Below are 18217 nucleotides of genomic sequence, written 5' to 3' on the forward strand. Positions count from 1 at the left end.
GCTCTTCCTTACTTTTTGTACATAAACCTTCATCCAAGTGGTTGCGCAAGCAAAACATGAAATTGTCTTGATACTATGGTATTCGACATGGTTCATAAAAGTCCATAAACCTTGACCTACTTGACTCTTTGGGATGAAAATTGACTCATTTAACAATAATATTTGTGGAATTAATTGTTGATTATTTTTACTTGAAAAAAAAAAAACGGAAGCAAAATGTCTTGCCCTACTACTACTCTGTTACTGGAAGCAGTTGATTTAGATTGTACAACATGACTAATGGTGGTGACATTATTTTGACAAACATTCACAAAAACAAACAGAGTTGTGTTCAATATTGACACTAGCTTGTAAATGAAAGGGATTATTACACCTTTGACTGGTTGCCAATTAATAACAGTTCCACTTTTAGTCCCTCACTATCATCTATATCTGCTATGTGTGTTTTGATGAGTAGACTACAATAATGCAAGATGTAATTTTAGTTACTGTCAGTTTCTATGGCTCTTTTCCATAAATGCAGAAGTTTATTTTTTAAAGTCTAGCGTGCGTAAGGGAGGAAACGATGGTTGCGCTAATGGATATTAAGTTGAGGTGAGGAGGAAAGCGACATCCCAACGATCTTAGAGTCCGACGTGGGGGTGACGACCCCCTGGATGAGATTTTTGTTGCAGTCGCCGCCCACATTGTCTTCAGAGGTTTTTTTGGGGTATGTGACGCTGCCGGTCAGGTCCATCAGGTCCTGAAGGGCCCGGGTGTTACTTAAGCCACATTCCTGGGTTTCATTCACTGGTGAGAATTCTGGGATGGAAATCAATTCCTCCTTTGAAGATGGGCTGGAAAATAATCAAAAAATGATCAGGTTTGAATCTCATGGCGTCAGGTCGATTCAATGATCTCATTTAGAAGGCCAGTGTGGCTCACCTGACGTCCATTGACTGCACCTCGTCACGAGACTGTTTCACCTCCAGTGGTTTCAGATGAACGGCTGGTGGTGGTTGAGGTCCTCGTCCTTCTTGTCCCGATGCCGAGGATGCCGCTTTCTGTTTGCTTACCTCAGCTTTTATTTGATCTCTCATGGGAACACTTTCTCTCCACTTGACTGCTCCATTCATCTCATTTTGTTGAACTGCCTCATTGGTTGGTTCTTTTGCAAATGGGTCTTTAAAATGGATTCTCGGTTGCTTGTTTACATTCACTTGCACTTGTTGGAGAACATCCACACCTTCCTTGTTTAATTCATCTGCAACGATTATTTTTCTGCTGTCCATTTTTTTGTCGGGAACACTGTGAGCTGGCAGAACTTGAGCGTTGTTTTCAACATGCTTCCGATGGTCCATCTGTGCTGCTGCTTTTTCCCCCTCCCTGTTGCTTGTGACCTGCTTTTTAGACCATATAAAGTCTTCCTGAGCTTTACTTTGAATTGGCTCTACCTCCCCTGTGGAGAATAACAAACATCACAGTGGGCTTTACTTCATTTGAACCCTCCAGATTCAGGTCACGTGGATATGGTAGACTACGCTACTTTGATTCACTTAGTGTTCCCGGAGGGTGTATAAATGGCAGAGCAAATTCGAGAACACTAGATCCTTCTCTAGCCTATATTTGTTTCGCAGATTTTTAGATGAACTGACGTTGGGAGGCAGGATTTTGAAAAGTTAGACTTACTATAGAAACAGAAATCTGATATAATACTCAGCAGTATAACTGATGTGTCTTTAAAGAGCTGCGTCAGAATTTTGCCGATAATGTCAAGGGCGCATTCATTTTAAGCCAGTTCCCATGGTGCTCCACTCCATTAAATGACATTTCAGGATATATAGGTCAATTTCCCCTCCCTGGAAATTGATTTAAATGTGTGGGAGCTAACATTAGATAAACGAGACAGGTCATTACGTGCACGAGATTCAGCCAGTCAATCTTAGCCAAAGCACGCATTTGACAGGGACAGAGAAAGATTACAAATGCAGAATGGCATTCATTGGAGTTCAAACTATTGTCAAGATTCAACATGCATCATTCACTTATAAATGACAACGTAAAAACATTGCAGTTGTTTTAATACCTTTTTTTTCTAAGACCATGCATCACCCCATCAGTTGCAAGTTCCTGCTAATTAACAAGCAAAAAACAAAAACCTCATTTGAAAAAGTAAATTGCGTTTTAAAAAAAGCTCGACTGCCATGCACGCATCTGGAGGGCGTACAAAACAGCTGACATAAGCAGGAGAAGCAGCAAAAGTTGGCATGGTAACTAAATCAATACTAACCTGGTGGTGATCTGCTCTCAACCTGTTCGTCCTTTAGATTTAATGCAGAAAAATGACCATGAAATCAACATTTGCGACAAATAGGAGGCAAAACCAAAGTACCATCATAGAATTTAATAAATACACAATCAAGAGAAAACAAAAATAAATTAAAATAAAAAATAAAAATAAAAAAGTGACATCAGCAGGTGTTTGAAGGCAGCAGGGGGACTGTATGAGAGGAAGTCTCGTTCAGTACCTTCACGTCAGTTTCTCCTTTCCTCGTTCTCCTCATGATCTGCTCGATTCTCTGCAAAAAGGTGTCAACGTGTAAATTCAAGTTAAATGCGGTGAACAAAAACATTTGTCTGTTTCATAGAACCTTCTTTCTCAGCTGCCTCTCCTCCTCGTCCTGTTGCAACTGTTGTTCTCGGTCTTGACGTTGACGCTGCGCTTCTTCTTCTGCTTGAACTTTAGCCTTTTCTCTCTGAAGGTATTGAGCAAAACATTGAAGACAGAGCAAACTAATCACAATGGGCCTACAAACAGATTTGTATTGTATTTCATTTTGATCAAACACGGAATTCTGAGTAATGTTGCGTTTGTGAAATATGAGCAAAATCCACCTGTTTTTGTCCAACACAGGAGGTGGCCATTTTGACACTTGCTGTGGACTAAAAGGACTGAGCCCTGATCAACTGTGATGTCATTTTGCTGCTTAATTCATATTCCACAAATGCTGTGGAGTGAAATGACTGAGCCCTGAGCAACTGTGATGTCATTTTGCTGCTTAATTCATATTCCACAAATGCATTAATAAGAATTTTGTCTTTAGACTAGTGGGGCTACACCATAATATGGCCCAAAAAAATGGATTTTTTCATTAAAAAGCAACAATGCATAGATGTGAGCTATAACGCACAAACGTATATATAAATGTATTTTGAATCATGAAAACAGGAGCCATCCAACATGATGGAAAACAAATTCTTACCTCTGTGCTGATTGGCTCTTTCTCTTGTTTCTCTTGTTGTGTTGCCTTATAAGAAACGGTGACATTTTCCCCCGACTCCTTGGCCATGTGCTGCCATTGTTCTTGTGCATCTTGTATGGTCTGCTGCTTTTCATAGAGCCTGACAGCAGGGCACATCATTTGCGTATATAAATTCAATCCATTTTGCTTTTCATGAAACAATTGTCCCCCACCTTTCATCACACGCTTGTTCTCGTTTTTTGTCGTCCAGTTCTTTCTGTGCCCGAGCCTGGCGTCGACGCTCTGCTAGCAGCTTGCTAGCCTCCTCCGCATTGGTTATCCCGTTTGTTGGCTTCCCTGCAGCCGTGCATGGTGATGAGATAAACATGTGCTATATATGTTTGTTAACAATAATATCAGACACCTACCGCTTTTCTTTTCTCTATTTTGAACAACATGCTCAGATCTCTTCTCAAAAGGGTCTTCTTTTTTCTCAGGTGCATCACCTTTGACGACTTCAGATGATTTGATTTGGGGGTTATTTTTTCCCGCCCCTTCACCCTTTTGGGCTTTATTATTATTCAAATGTCGAGGTTTGTTGGGAGAGTGGTGGTACTCAGGAACATTGCTGGGAGACTGCATGTGTGTCTTAGAAGCCAGCCTGCGGTCATATGTTGGACAAAATTATAAAAATAAAATTCAATTTTGCAAAACAAAAAACAAAACAAAATTAGGCTCACATTTGAACACGAGAAAAAGGATCTCACCTGGAAGTCATCGGAGATGTCATCTGTCTAGTGATATTAATAGGCGACTCGGATCTTCTCTTTGAATATGGACCGCCTGGGGATCCAGTTCTCCTCTCCTTTCGCAGACGCTCTTTCTGAGAGCAACAGAGAATGAGTGTTTCCCTTCGTTGTATTAACAGAGGTTACAAGTGGAGGTTGGCAGGTCTAACCTTGGGGGTGTTAGGAGTGGACTGAGACCCTTCCAGTAGTCCGCTTCTATGAGAATCAGCAGGGCTCCGTGAGGTGCACAAAGGTGATCTGCGAGGGCTGCAGGGCGCTGCGTGACAACAAATAGGATGCTTATGAAATCAAATGACAGCAGATGGCTATCAGCGTAGCAGCGATGTGGGGGTGTCGACTTGTCCGGAAAAGTGTGTGAAGCTTACGGAGTCTTGTTTACAGCCACTTGCAGAAGCTATGCCATCACTGTGCTAATTAATTAGCATCCATGTTAAATTTCACTGATTTTACAAGTCTGGCAGGTCCATCCTGTTGCTAAACAGCGGGAGTGGAAAGTGCCAATGAAGCACATGAATGCAACATTGTACAGTCACTGACACGCCATAACATTCATCACACACAAGGCTACAAACTGTTTTCTTGCTATCCCACATGTCCTCTGGTTCCATCTGTCATCATCTGTGGAGTGTAATCTCTAAAACGTGAAGTTATATCTATTTGGGTAGTATGTACATTTATGTAGTAGATCACGTGAAATTAATCCGCAAAAAAAATCTGCTCATCAAAGGTCATTGAAACGGTTTTAGGAAAATGTAGCACACCAGAAATGGCGGTCAGAACAATTTTCATGTGGTCTGCTGTGCTGTTTGTAAAGATGCTAATGTTCTCGTAGTCACTATTTGAAAGGGGAATTATTTAGTGAAATCCAGCATTCTAAATTCTAACCAATATTAGAAGAGCAAATAAGAAATATCTTACAATGGTACAATCATTTTTGACCTACTTTGTCATCTGCTTCTAATGTAAGAAACATACAGCACAGGAAAAAACAACATTTGTCTCAATATTACAGTGCTAAACAAACCCAATACAAGAAATGTATTAAACAAAACACATTTTGCATTATAGGTCTGAGTATATAGATCTGAAAGGTTTTTTTTTTTTAAATCCAGAATGATTCGTCTTTCAACATTAAAAACGACTTTGCTTCCAAACTAAAAAACAAAAACACCCACCCACAACATGCAGGCATAACAGTGGTTTGTCTTTGTTCGTGGTGCATTCATGTCCCACCAAAAGGCAAACAAATGCAGGTATAAAATTATAGGGGATATACAAATGGGAGTGGAGGTGGCTGCTGGGGAGAGGTAAACATTACCAGATTCGCTGACAGCAGGAAGAGGGGAGGCAAGGCCATGGGAAAGGGCGGCAGCAGAGAAAGAGAGCGGTGCATTCTCACTGTCACCTAAAGTCACCAGGTGGAGCAAAGCAGAGCATTATGACCATTTTCTTTTGAGACTCATCAGGCCTTTGAGACCAAGATGTAAGTATATAAGGACATTTTTAGTACGTAACACACTTTCATTTGTAGCCATCTTGGGTTGTGTGCACTCAAACACAGTGGCACAGTTTTGCATGAACAAAATGAGTATATTAGCGACACACAGATGTCAGTGCAGATATGTCACACCATGCTGTCTTCTACTCGTGCATTTTTATGTTGATAAGCCAAGCTGTCAGCACTCATTGGGCCAAGAAGAAAGCTCTCACTCAAAAGAATTAGATCCAATACAAGAGGTGTATGAAAAAGTATGCCTTTACAAATAATGAGCTTTATTTTATTTTTTTTCAAACAACTTTTGGGTGTGCTTTGGTAAGATCCCCTGACTCTCTCTGGAGCGGGCAGTCTGTAAATCAATTGATTTCTACATTTATATATTTTTTGCTCTTGTATTGGCTCAGATTAGATTGTGTGTGGCATACAGAAAATAAAATGCATATAAGCTATAGTCGGCGGCTGTTTCAAATGACCAAATGTTCTCCTGTTTAAGCTTAATGTTACTCCCACAACCTGAACGTTCTCTCACCTGCTCTGCTCCAACGTTTGTGTCTGTTCTCCAGCGTCAGGCTGCGCTCCAGAGAGCGTTTCATCAGGGCCTCCAACCGCTCCTAAACGCATCATGGGTCAATTTACACGTATTTATTTAGGGTGATCTGGATTCAGCTGACCCTCTCCTCCTCTAGTTGCAGTCTTCGCTTCTCCTCCACAGCAGCTCGGCGCAGCTCCTCCTTGTTCCTCTGCTCCTCCATCCGCTTCCAGCGCTCCTCAACCGTGCGCTCGTACTGCAGCTGAGCCCGACGCTCTTTCTCCCTGATCAGCTGCTCCCGTGCCGCTGAAAGAGATGAAACGCAAACGTTGTAGTTTTTAATGAACATCTTAGTCATATCAGGTCAGCATTCGCACAGGATTACTGAGCGAATCGACTGTGGTCATGAGGCTCGAGCTGCAGCGCTATCTGTAAGGAGACCCATTTTTGCAGGCTACTCTATATGCGCAGGTCAACATTCTCTGCTCTGACATAGCTCATCAAGTCAGCGAGCTCAGAGTGAATGTTCTACTGGCAAAGCAATTACGCGGCGGGGCGGAAAGCGTCAGAATAGCAAACCTAAAGCCATTTCAGAGAGAATACAGAAAAGGTCCAATGGTGTGACTTTTGTGCTTGGAAAAGAAGAGCTCCCTTACCAAGGCTTCTGTCCCTCTCCTCCCGTCTCTCTTTGGCTAAACGCATCCTGTCGTCTGTCTTCAAAAAACCCTCCGCAACTGAAGGGTAGACGTTGAAGGAAATCAATACAGGGTAATTAAAGACGAAAGAATGTGACACTGGAGTGACACTTACTTGGTTTGTTGGCAGGGTTGGTGCTGATGTTTACAACCAAATGTGAAGGTGATGCATGGCCATTCAAAAGAGGCTTCTTGTCTGTGTTAGTTGCAGCTTTATGTGATCACCAATGTGGAAGGAGAGATGGGACATTTGGTTTTGTCTCAATATTTTCAGTGTTGGTTTAGATAACTCACTTGTTTTTTTAGTTCTGCTCGGGGAGCTGTGAATGTTTGTTCCATTTCTCTTGTCGGGAAGTAGCGGGACAGTTGGAGGTGCCATCTTTTCGACTGTAGCGCAGAAACCAAATAATATGTTGAGGCAAAGTCACACAAGACATGAATGCACATTTTTGCTTTTACTGCACAATTTAATTTAACACAGTTGTTGTGGTTGTAGTTTGTCATGGTGTCAAACTACACTGCATCATATTGAGGTTGTAATAATGCAAACGAAAGAGAATTTGTTATGGTTTAGTACAATTTTACATCACTATGACCCACAATAATAAAATGGGCTTGAAAATAAACTATCTTACCTTTAAGTCTGGCATGGCTATTAACCTGCTCACTACTACAATGCATCCAGAAAGGTAGATTTCCCACAAAAGACTCACTACAGTTCTGTGCTACACCGAGTGAGCAGTTTTTACTTTTTTTTTTTAATAATAAACTGTCCAATCAATAATTTGAGGACAAAAGAAAACTCTTTGCTGGTTGTCTGTTTTGTGGCAAAAATGTGTCTTCCGTGAAGCAATTTTTTAATTTCAAACAAGGTTACAACGGAAGCAGATATAATAGCTGAATTTTGGGCTCTTTTCCCTTCTTTATTTTATCAGAAGAAAAAACTTTAAAAAAAAATTTTTTTTTATTTTGAATCAATACAAAGAAATATTTTTTTTATTTTGTCATAATATTGTTTCAGTATCTGCATACTTTGCAAGTATCATACCTAAATCCCAGTTTTGCTATCATGCCAGCACTATTTAGAACTTCGATTTTAGCCAATTTGTCTGCAATGTGCAGTGAACCTCACTCAGTGTGACATGGAGCTGTTCTCTGCACATGGTGACATCATTACAGGAAATATGATTATACTGACCTGATGATGTTTCTCTTCTTTCAGGATGTGGAGGGCCTAAAAAAGACTTTTACCATCATCATCATCATCTCCATCACTAGCGTAGGGAGGATGCTTGTAAAATAATATTCTAATCTCTAGGGGGCCAAGACCCTTCAAAGCCCTTCGACGACACAGTGACGTCATTACAATAACAACGTAGAATAGACGTCGCGCCTTTAAATATCCAACAAGCCTATCCTATCCGCAAGCACAATGAAACAAATAACAGAAACAACGATGACGTCATTTTTAATGAATGTCAATTTTGATATCTTTCCAAGAATATGAAGCATGGCTAGGCTTGCATCATCATGCACACATTTGGCTATTGTTTGCATCGAGCACAGCGCGCAGTTAAAACATGACGTTATTCACGAGCCTTCTATGAAGCCTAATGAAAACATCATATTAAAGAAGAAATAATGATGTAAATATTTACCCGCTGGCACTGCGTCGGACGGTGCTAGTATGCTGGCCATGGTCGCATATACAAAATAAGAGCCGCAGTGACGCTGCTATGCAGCTCAGGTGTCCGCTTTCAGCAGCGAACCTCCAGAGAATAAAACAACCTCAGCATGAAGCTAAACAGTGTCGATGAAGGTCATGGCGAGGGCTCGGAATGAGGAGTCTGGCGCGGATGATGCTGAGGTAACATTTGCTATCCAGTGAACACAGCTGAACCATGCACTGACTGCATGACGCACTTCATAGCCAATGGGGGGAGTGTCTCTTGGAAAGCATTAATAGAACGATATTTGTATTTACATTTAAATGACATACATCTAAAAATGAAATAAAAAATAGATGGCTATATAAATTAAATATACATCGATTACAGTAGCTCTGTTATGTTTTGCAAACCTCTATTAAAGTACAGTACTGGCAAACCACTGTCTTGTGTTAAAATTTCCCTTGAGAAATAATCATAATACCATCCAATCTATTCATTGTCCGAATCACTTTATCCTCACAAGACATAAAAATACATCCTGTCCGTATATATCTACATATGTAGTAATATAGTCTCAGTAATATAGAGTATTGTAGAGACGGGGATTTATCCCAATAATTAAATTTAGAGAGTGAAACTGCGCATAAATGTGACAATATTTACTACATACGTTTATGTCTTGGGACACTATTACATTTGGTGTTTTAGACGGCAATGTTACTAAAAACCACAATGCCACTTTAAGTTAGTGTAGACCTCAATCAAGGGTGAAATCCAGCATGAAGACATCTGCAAACAGTTCATAAAAAAAATAACTTTGCATTGGAGTTTGTTTATCCTCTTGTCTTGTCTCATACGCACCGCTAGAACGGCGGTGGCAGCAACGCTTCCATGACAACAGTTTACGCGTAGAAGAAGAAATTAAGCGGAAGCAGTACATCGGCTACCCGAAGGACGTAGTATTGTTGGGCGGTAGCAAGCTAACCCAGTAAAGATGCTGTCTGTTTTCTCCAATGTGGTTAGGACGTGTGCTCAAAGAAATGTAAGTGCACTGTTTTTTGTATCGCGGAGGCTTTGGTGCAATAACATTTTGCAACGACCTCCATCCTACATCCTGGATATGGATACCCAAAATGAAACTGTCAGCGATCTGTTGACCTTGTTAGGCCGAATAGTAGCTCACAGCTGGCTAAATTCTTTTCGTTGACCAATGCTTTCCACATGACAGGCTTCCTATATAAACTTGAATACATTGGTCATTTTGATTATGATTATGCAATTTACGCCTGCACACTGCTACGATAGATTAAGATCAAATTTACACCTCAGTGAAAAATGACTCTACGATACTCTGTTCTGATTCATATTCGCTGCCATTGACAAATGTAATCTCACATCGGCACATAATGGCAGTGACGACTGATGCATTCAAGGTGGGTCAAAAGTAAACAGACCCTTTTTAAATATAACTTGAGAGAGGGAGTGGTTCATTGCCAACACAAACAAACCCACCTCCTCTGGCAGCCCTGATTTGAAATCTTCAAACTCCTATCTTGGCTCCGGATTGTAACCATGAAAACTTAAATCGAAACCCCAAACTTGCCTTAAACCCTGCCTTGATGCTTTATAGCCTAATCCATCTTTGATTTTAACATAAAAGAGTGCAACCTAGGAAGATCTCATTTAAATGGATGCAGATTGGAATTAGTGTATGTTTGATTTGAACAGATTTACTTCAAAACGCGTGTTGAACATTGTCTGTTCTCAGGGTGCTGCAGCGGTTGTGTCAGCAAGGACGTACGCCGACTTCACAACTCAGGCTACCTTTGAAATAAAGGTTGGCTTTCAAAAAACACAACTGGTCAAAGCCAACAACACTTTGAGAGTATAATTGACCCGTTGTTGTTTCTCCGTAGAAATGCGACCTCCATAAACTGGACGAAGGCCCAGCCACTCAGGTAGTGATGACTCGCGATGAGGGTCTGCAGTACTATCGCACCATGCAGACAATGAGACGGATGGAGCTGAAGGCTGATCAATTGTACAAGCAGAAGATCATCAGAGGCTTCTGTCACTTGTATGATGGCCAGGTAATCAGGAACCTATATATTTCCGTCTTGTTTTTTTTTTTTTTTTTTTTTTTATACCACCTCCAGTTTGACTTCAGCTTTGTATTTCTTTTTACAGGAAGCCTGTGCCGTCGGTATTGAGGCAGCGATTAATTTATCGGACCACCTGATCACAGCTTACCGCGCTCACGGATACACTTTAACAAGGGGAGGCACTGTGAAGGAAATCATGGCAGAGCTCACTGGTGAGTCCCACAGTCACAAAATATTTTCAACATTGAAATGTTGATGATTCTGTATTTGGGTTATTTTTCTGCGCAGGGCGAAGAAGCGGCATCGCAAAGGGCAAGGGAGGCTCCATGCATATGTACTGTAAACATTTCTATGGTGGAAATGGGATCGTTGGAGCACAGGTATGTGTGCCAAATGGGTACTCCGTGGTCAAAAAGTATATTTCTTAAGGTTTGAACTTGTGTGTCTGACTTGTCAGGTTCCATTGGGAGCTGGCATAGCTCTGGCCTGTAACTATCTTGGCAATCAACAGTTATGTGTCTGTCTCTATGGTGATGGCGCTGCCAACCAGGTGAGTCGTATTTTCTTTATCATTATTATTCTTATTATTATTATATTATTATACACACTACAGGGCATGGATTTTTTTCCTCAAGAAAATTGTGTGCTCCACAGGGTCAAATCTTTGAGACGTACAACATGGCCGCACTTTGGAAGCTGCCCGTCATCTTTATTTGTGAAAATAACAGGTATGGCATGGGCACGTCCGTAGAGCGAGCAGCAGCCAGCACCGACTACTACAAGAGAGGAGACTACATCCCGGGTCTCAGGGTACAAACTCTTGCACCACAAATCTATTCACATTATAGATCTCAGAAAGTGATTAAACGTCCTTAGACTGTCAGTTGGAGATTGCCCTATTCCTTTTTTTAACCAGCAGGTAGCAGTGTTTGTTCCCTTAACAGCATTGTGGTCATGGACACGTTTTATTTTTCCCTAGCAACTTTGAATGCATTCATTAAATCTGCCTTTTTTTGGGGCGGGGGGGATTTCAGGTGGATGGGATGGATATCCTCTGCGTTCGAGAGGCAACTCGGTTTGCTGCCGATATGTGCCGAGCTGGGAAAGTAGGTTAAATGTATTTAATATGATACAGATGGATTTTTTTTTTTTTTGTTCTCACAACTTGGTCACCTTTTTTTTTTCCCCCCAGGGTCCCGTTCTTATGGAACTTCAAACATACCGCTATCATGGTCACAGTATGAGTGATCCTGGTGTCAGGTAATAGAGTCTTGGTATCACGGGTCACCATAGAGCTGAACTGATAAAAAAAAAAAAAAACACTTTGTAAACAACTGTTTTAGTATACCTTCACAAAAACCCTGCACCAATCTTTGCCTTCACAGCTACCGTACACGCGAGGAGATCCAGGAAGTGCGCAGTAAGAGTGACCCCATCTCCTTGCTGAAGGACCGAATGCTCAGCAACAACATGGCCAGCGTGGAAGAGCTCAAGGTAGCAACTACCGCCACTCAGCAAAAAAAAGATTTTCACGTCAACTTTTGAGCTTTAACGATTGAGTCAACTCTTACGTTGTGTGTGTGTGTGTGTGTGTGTGTGTGTAGGAAATTGACGTCGAGGTGAGGAAAGAAATCGAAGACGCCTCCCAGTTTGCCACCACGGATCCCGAGCCGCCACTGGAAGAACTGTGCAACCACATCTTTCACAACAATGCGCCACTGGAGGTGCGCGGCACCAACCCATGGACCAAGTTGAAGTCTGTCAGTTAAATGGGTTATTTTTACCCACCCACTTCACTTCAATGTAAAACTACCCCTGGTGCATATATTTTAGCAGTGAAAGTCACACCTTAGACCTACAGCCTGAAGTCTCAGCAACTTCCTCAATGTCAATGGTGTATGTTTTACAGGTCGGGGTTTTACTTAAAGTAAATGTACTACATTCATCACTATTTATTTGGCAATCTTGTTTAGAAATATCAGTAGACAGTCACAAACAAGCAATAAATCTCCATTCAGGAGGATTATTCGGATCATGTGGCATGATGACTTCTACATAAATCATCAGCATCCATTGGCTGTTTTCTCAAAGAATATTTTCTGTGTCACACTCCATACCAGGCAAAATATATGTCGAGCTTTTTGTTTGACTTTTCTCTATAAAGTGGGAGTTAGCCTATTTTGCCAACCAAAAACCTTGGGTATGTCTAAACCTGTTTGGATGCAACTTGCTCTGCCAATTAAAACTGTTACGTTGAGAGGAGGATGAGAGAATCATGTAATAAACATCTGAAAAAAAATCAAAACCTGAAATCCTGTGTTTTTCTTTTATTACTGCTGCTGTGTTAAATTTAGACCATAATTATGTGATGTTAAGTCAGTTTTACAGAGAACTGCTTGGATGACTGCATGTCAGTAGCAATATATTACTGTACATATTATATAGAAAAATCTGCCTTGAATACATTAAGAGAATTGGTTGAATACCAAGAAAGATGAAAACTCAGTAAAACAGAATTGTGTATCATACTTTTGCAGAATTTTCGCGTCTTATTGATCATATACACATTTTATTTGGATATAATGGTCATTCAACTTGCTACCTACCTGTTGCGAGGTTTAGCATCATTCATCCCCAGAAGAGGGCAGTAATGAGGTAGTATGAACGCTAAACTCCCGTAATACGTACAGACGAAGAGCTACTGCAACTAAGGCAAAAGCCTTCACAATCACAACACGATTTACACACGCGCGCCATTGTCTACGTGCACTCATCGGAACTACGTGATGGAGACCTCGGTTCACGTCAACATGCCAAAGGAACTGTTTTGTTTCGCTTTCCTGTTCTTCTTTACATTCTCGTCCGCTCAAGACAACTCGCAAGTGAAGAACGCTCAGTGTCACAACTACGCGGGAGGACACGTCTATCCTGGGGAGGCTTCCCGTGTGCCCGTTTCAGATCATTCCCTGCACCTCAGCCAGGCCAAAAGTGAGTCAATTAAGATGCGTGCGAGCTGTTTCTCAAATCGTGCATTTGCAACGCTTCATCGCAATGCCACCTTGCTGTTGTCAGGACAACAGAAATGCTAACATGATGCATCCTCCTTTATTATCACTCAGGTTTTTTTTTAAGATTATGGTGGTAAATTGCACGTAGACATTAATGCCGGCTATGAAATGCTATGTGCATTTTTAGGACACGTCATTCTTAAATGTTATGTTCCTCATGCGTCCCCGCCCCCCCCGCACACTTGACGGAGCCTGGCAAAGGAACACAAAGGGGTTGGACTAAACTCGAGCATCTGAAACGTGTCCTTTTTTTGCAGGTCATGGCTTCGCGGTGGGGCTGGGCAATACTGATTCCTAAACAAAAAAACGTTTTTTCAGTAGACAAACTACATAACATGCTGGTATATTTTTTTTTTTATAATTACTTTGCCCACACGTAATTAAATATAATGTAAAGACTACCTGTCTAATCTTATTAAAGTATCTTTTACAAAAAGGTTATGACTATGATCTTTCAGTTTCAAAGCCTGCACCACACTGGGAAGGAACAGCAGTCATCAATGGTGAATTCAAGGAGCTGAAGTTGTCAGACTACAGAGGCAAATACCTCGTCTTTTTCTTCTATCCTCTGGACTTGTGAGTGACCGCTAACAAACGTCACGTTTTAATGACTTCAAGGCTATAGCTGGAAAGCGACATTTGTTTTTTTCTCCTCCCCACCAGCACATTTGTCTGCCCAACCGAGATCATCGCCTTCAGTGATCGCGTGCATGAGTTTCAGGCCATCAACACAGAGGTGGTTGCCTGCTCGGTGGACTCCCAGTTCACCCACCTTGCCTGGTAACTTGACATAAAATCATCATACCCACAACTGAAAAAAAAAAAGAAATGACTGGAAATGATAAGCCATAGCCCACGCTGTGAAGTTGTTTTGTCTTAAGGGAGAATGAAATACACAGTTTGGTGCTACTGTTCAAGTATAGAGAATAATTGTCCTCATTTGCCAGGATCAATACTGCCAGAAAGCAGGGAGGACTTGGACCAATGAAAATCCCTCTTTTGTCTGACCTTACACACCAGATTGCCAAAGACTACGGAGTCTACCTGGAGGATCAAGGCCACACGCTGAGGTACGATCGTAAAACCAGTCTCCGTGTTTCGACCGGTCACGCTACTCTACTGTCATACCTCATTTGAAAGATGATGTGTTCAAAGGGGGCTCTTCATCATTGACGACAAAGGCGTCCTGAGGCAGATCACCATGAATGACCTTCCAGTTGGACGATCCGTGGATGAGACGCTTCGGCTGGTTCAAGCGTTCCAGTACACCGACAAACACGGAGAAGGTACTGAACCTACGAATGAAAAGACAACACGTGGAGCTTCAGTATTGAATATGCAGACATTAAAAATTATAGCTGATCAGGTGATTCTTGAAGATTTTAACATCCAAGCACTAACTGGAATGAAATTACTTTTTTCAGTTTGTCCAGTAGGATGGAAACCAGGCAGTGACACAGTGAGTATGATGAGCATGCATGCTTGGGGTTGTACCCAAGTTTAAACTTTCTTGGCTGATGCCCCACCACACCACCATTTTATAGAAATTGACTGATATTTTTTATATATCATACCCACCTGACATGCCTAAAATATTTCAATATCTTAAACCCAAATAATTTGACTTTTTCTTCTCTGCAGATCATTCCCGACCCTTCAGGCAAGCTGAAGTATTTTGATAAACTGAACTGATGGAATGCATTTGAAAATTCAAATAAAATGTGTTTTGGTAAGACTCTTGTTTGGTGAACTCTTTTCTGGTAATAATGTATTCCTGTCATTTTTTAAGTGAAATTCAAGAGTCAATACAAATACTGTCAAACTACAAATCTACTCGTGTTACCACTTTTGAACACTAGATAGCGCCCACTAACAGTTGAGTGACGAATGGACAGGCATGCATGACTGACTGTACCACCCAATTGTCATCAGTTTCACCCGAAGCTTGAAGAACACGTTGTTTTTAAATAGAGTACCTGGACCAAACACATACATGCAAAAAAATATTGCAAACTTCACACAGGAGCAGAGCCTGAGTAAAGATTCAAACCTGGAACCTCTTGGCAGTGGCGGAAATACTCCCCTTGGCTATACCATGTACATATCAACGAATGACAAATCTCTAAAGGCTAAAATAAAAATACTTTCTACATATGACTAGTATAAATAGTCGATATATAAGTCTACACACATCTGTTCAAATCCTATGCTAATAAAAAAAATCTGGCCAATATAAGTCGAAGCAAAATAATAAATGTCATAAAAAGCCAACAAGAGCATTTGAAAAAGATTGTTTTGTATTAATGACAAGTAGTGTAAATAGAGTCAAGTGTGTGTTGACTCCCATTAAACATGACTGTGATGGGTTAATCCTGAACATAGCCACGCCCAAGTTATGGGGTAATTCACACCTATCTCAGACACATTAACACAGTTGTTTTTTTTCCCACCAATTTATACAGTCATGTTAATAGTGGAAGAAACGTTTTAGTCTTTCTTTAATCACAACAACCTGCCATTTGAACTCAAAAGCATTCGAATATCTACTCTAGTATAGTAAGGAGTGTTGTTCATTTAGCAATCAATAAAAAAATGAAATACAACAGTTTTTTGGTTGTTAAAGATATTTACAATGGCCATAACGGATCAAATATGAAGCATAAACTGTTAACTTTTGTGGAATATATATGGTAGAATCTTGACTGTCAACTGTCAAAAAGCTTGAACATTTTCCAGGTCTGATTAATGTTTACCTTCAGGGACGTTACGATGTGATATAGTCATCACTCCAAAGATAAAACTCAGGATGTCACGAGCACCTTGTCCATATATGGACTGTTGTTTTTTTCCATTCCAGAGGATACATATAGAGCAGGTGAAGTATGGGAAGCAAACGCAGTCAAAAGCCATTCAGTCTATGCAGCCTGGTTTAATTCATCGGGGGGGTCAACTCCTGAGAAGCGGATGAAGAAACAAATTTTGCTTATATTCACATTCAGAGGGATAGTGAGCAAGGGCAAAAAGGGAAAAAAAAGAAAATGGCCAACTTCATATTAAGGACGGCCCAACCGGAGGACGTGTGTGATATCTTGCGACTCATCAAGGTAAACTCATTATAGCACTTGAGAGCGGTGGCACTTTAACATTAGCATTTATACTTTTTTGTCCTGTAGGAACTTGCAAAATTTGAGGAGATGGAGGAACAGGTCATCCTAACCGAGAAAGGTCATTATCTGAATGTGTTAAGATCAGTAATTATATTTAATTCATACAAATGACACAGTAAAGTCGGCATTCGTCTTGTAGAGCTACTTGAAGATGGTTTTGGAGATCATCCCTTCTACCACTGCTTGGTGGCTGAGGTGCCAACAGAAAAGAAAACAGCGGAAGGTATGAGCAATAAAGTGATTTCATGAGATTGACTGAAATAAGATATTTTCGATCATCCACTAGGGTACAATGTAATCGCCTTCGCCATGTACTACTTCACCTACGACCCTTGGATTGGAAAGCTGCTGTACCTGGAGGACTTTTATGTCATGCCAGCGTTTCGGGGTAAACATTGTAAATTAAGAGTGTTAATCATGTACACGAATGGTTGCATAATGTGTAAATCCTCACTGTCTGTTTATGACATGTCATCATTTCAATCTTTGGCCAGGGTTTGGTATCGGCTCACAAATTCTGAAGGTCTTGAGTGAGGTAAAGTCAAAGCTACTGTCAACAATTGTCTTCAATATCTTGCGTGGCCTCTTTATGTCTTCATGTCACGTGTTCTCGTCACAGACGGCAGTTAGGACTCGATGCAGCAGCATGCACTTCATTGTAGCAGAAAACAACACCAAGTCTATTGAATTCTACAAGAGAAGGGGGGCGGCTGACCTTTCATCCGAGGAAGGCTGGCGCCTGTTTGCCATTGACAAGGAGGAGCTGTTGAAAATGAACACAAAATAAAACAGTTAATCCACCTCAGTTTTCTATGAGCAGACATGTACCATGTTACGCCTGCTATTACGTTTATTTCTTTGGAACATCAAAGTAAATGACAAAACAAATACAAATAAGACCAGCAGAGGAAATTGAAATTGTTTTTAATTGAAAGTTTACATTAAACAGTATTATAAAACTATCACAGTAATGCAACAAATAAAATGTAAATTTTGTGATGCAGAGAGGGTTTTATTCAAACGTATTCCTAGATTCGATTTCGAGCCACATTTCTGACAGACATTGGAGTAATTAAATATATATATATATATATATATATATATATATATATATATATATATATATATATATATATATATATATATATATATATATATATATATATATCTTTCTTTCTTTTTTGAAAACGCGCACAAAATGTTTTTCTTACGCGTAATGTCGGTTTGCTCCACTGGGATGTTGGCGCTCTAATAGTAACACTTCACTTACTTAACAGGAAACAGGAAGTAGTGATAGTGGTGTGCATTCCAGTTCTTTTAAGTGAACGGAATCTTTAGAATCAGTTTACTCAAAAGATTCGTTCAAAAGAATCGTTCACCAAATGGTTCAACAACACACTGATCCGTTGTTGAATGGGAAAGGCAAAGCAACAATCAGTCACTCACTCGGTCGTGAGC

The 18217-nt window shown here is 40.6% G+C and overlaps 4 protein-coding genes across 5 annotated transcripts; 3 read left to right on the plus strand and 1 right to left on the minus strand.

Annotated features, from left to right (window-relative positions):
• Positions 1 to 574: 574 nt before the first annotated feature.
• map7d2a (MAP7 domain containing 2a) lies at positions 575 to 9369 on the minus strand. The gene is made up of 18 exons (XM_085935419.1): positions 9296 to 9369; positions 7353 to 7382; positions 7047 to 7139; positions 6868 to 6963; positions 6714 to 6791; positions 6200 to 6363; positions 6058 to 6139; positions 5349 to 5435; positions 4180 to 4286; positions 3989 to 4104; positions 3650 to 3882; positions 3455 to 3602; positions 3243 to 3381; positions 2631 to 2735; positions 2508 to 2558; positions 2270 to 2300; positions 925 to 1438; positions 575 to 836 (listed from the first exon to the last, which is right to left on the minus strand). Exons 1-18 carry the CDS (start codon positions 9360 to 9362, stop codon positions 575 to 577), a joined length of 2403 nt encoding a protein of 800 aa, XP_085791545.1. The 5' UTR covers positions 9363 to 9369.
• Positions 8488 to 12827, plus strand: pdha1a (pyruvate dehydrogenase E1 subunit alpha 1a). 2 transcript variants are annotated; one of them, XM_085935420.1, is made up of 11 exons: positions 8488 to 8619; positions 10191 to 10259; positions 10339 to 10512; positions 10610 to 10736; positions 10813 to 10904; positions 10982 to 11074; positions 11179 to 11334; positions 11559 to 11630; positions 11717 to 11784; positions 11910 to 12018; positions 12129 to 12827. In XM_085935420.1, exons 1-11 carry the CDS (start codon positions 8566 to 8568, stop codon positions 12291 to 12293), a joined length of 1179 nt encoding a protein of 392 aa, XP_085791546.1. In that variant the 5' UTR covers positions 8488 to 8565; the 3' UTR covers positions 12294 to 12827. The 2 variants fall into 2 exon arrangements, with proteins under 2 accessions (XP_085791546.1, XP_085791547.1); XM_085935421.1 differs by lacking the exon at positions 8488 to 8619 and adding an exon at positions 9298 to 9464.
• Positions 12828 to 13214: 387 nt separating this feature from the next.
• On the plus strand, positions 13215 to 15325 carry prdx4 (peroxiredoxin 4). Its single transcript, XM_085935422.1, has 7 exons — positions 13215 to 13512; positions 14051 to 14168; positions 14256 to 14372; positions 14540 to 14662; positions 14748 to 14878; positions 15017 to 15051; positions 15234 to 15325. Exons 1-7 carry the CDS (start codon positions 13311 to 13313, stop codon positions 15282 to 15284), a joined length of 777 nt encoding a protein of 258 aa, XP_085791548.1. The 5' UTR covers positions 13215 to 13310; the 3' UTR covers positions 15285 to 15325.
• Positions 15326 to 16455: 1130 nt separating this feature from the next.
• Positions 16456 to 17661, plus strand: LOC147043519 (diamine acetyltransferase 1-like). The gene is made up of 6 exons (XM_085935612.1): positions 16456 to 16696; positions 16766 to 16817; positions 16899 to 16982; positions 17046 to 17147; positions 17254 to 17294; positions 17379 to 17661. The coding sequence occupies exons 1-6, from the start codon at positions 16631 to 16633 to the stop codon at positions 17544 to 17546; spliced, it is 513 nt and encodes a 170-aa protein (XP_085791738.1). The 5' UTR covers positions 16456 to 16630; the 3' UTR covers positions 17547 to 17661.
• The last annotated feature ends 556 nt before the right edge of the window (positions 17662 to 18217 follow it).

This window comes from Syngnathus leptorhynchus, chromosome 17 (genome assembly GCF_054491065.1).
Source record: "Syngnathus leptorhynchus isolate UIUO chromosome 17, UIUO_Slep, whole genome shotgun sequence".
NCBI lineage: Eukaryota > Metazoa > Chordata > Actinopteri > Syngnathiformes > Syngnathidae > Syngnathus > Syngnathus leptorhynchus.

What these genes read in the sequence shown, in the direction of transcription:
- pdha1a (XM_085935420.1), top strand. Translation starts at nt 8,566, where the DNA reads ATGAAGGTCATGGCGAGGGCTCGGAATGAGGAGTCTGGCGCGGATGAT. An exon ending in AATCATGGCAGAGCTCACTG is followed by an intron (nt 10,737 to 10,812) that starts GTGAGTCCCACA and finishes TTTTCTGCGCAG; the next exon opens with GGCGAAGAAGCGGCATCGCA. An exon ending in CCAGCGTGGAAGAGCTCAAG is followed by an intron (nt 12,019 to 12,128) that starts GTAGCAACTACC and finishes GTGTGTGTGTAG; the next exon opens with GAAATTGACGTCGAGGTGAG.
- map7d2a (XM_085935419.1), bottom strand. Translation starts at nt 9,362, where the DNA reads ATGTACTGCTTCCGCTTAATTTCTTCTTCTACGCGTAAACTGTTGTCA. An exon ending in ATGGAAGCGTTGCTGCCACC is followed by an intron (nt 7,383 to 9,295) that starts GCCGTTCTAGCG and finishes CTTAAAGGTAAG; the next exon opens with ATAGTTTATTTTCAAGCCCA. An exon ending in AAGAGCCAATCAGCACAGAG is followed by an intron (nt 2,736 to 3,242) that starts GTAAGAATTTGT and finishes CAATACCTTCAG; the next exon opens with AGAGAAAAGGCTAAAGTTCA.
- LOC147043519 (XM_085935612.1), top strand. Translation starts at nt 16,631, where the DNA reads ATGGCCAACTTCATATTAAGGACGGCCCAACCGGAGGACGTGTGTGAT. An exon ending in ATATCTTGCGACTCATCAAG is followed by an intron (nt 16,697 to 16,765) that starts GTAAACTCATTA and finishes TTTGTCCTGTAG; the next exon opens with GAACTTGCAAAATTTGAGGA. An exon ending in TGTCATGCCAGCGTTTCGGG is followed by an intron (nt 17,148 to 17,253) that starts GTAAACATTGTA and finishes ATCTTTGGCCAG; the next exon opens with GGTTTGGTATCGGCTCACAA.
- prdx4 (XM_085935422.1), top strand. Translation starts at nt 13,311, where the DNA reads ATGGAGACCTCGGTTCACGTCAACATGCCAAAGGAACTGTTTTGTTTC. An exon ending in TTCTTCTATCCTCTGGACTT is followed by an intron (nt 14,169 to 14,255) that starts GTGAGTGACCGC and finishes CCTCCCCACCAG; the next exon opens with CACATTTGTCTGCCCAACCG. An exon ending in CACCGACAAACACGGAGAAG is followed by an intron (nt 14,879 to 15,016) that starts GTACTGAACCTA and finishes TACTTTTTTCAG; the next exon opens with TTTGTCCAGTAGGATGGAAA.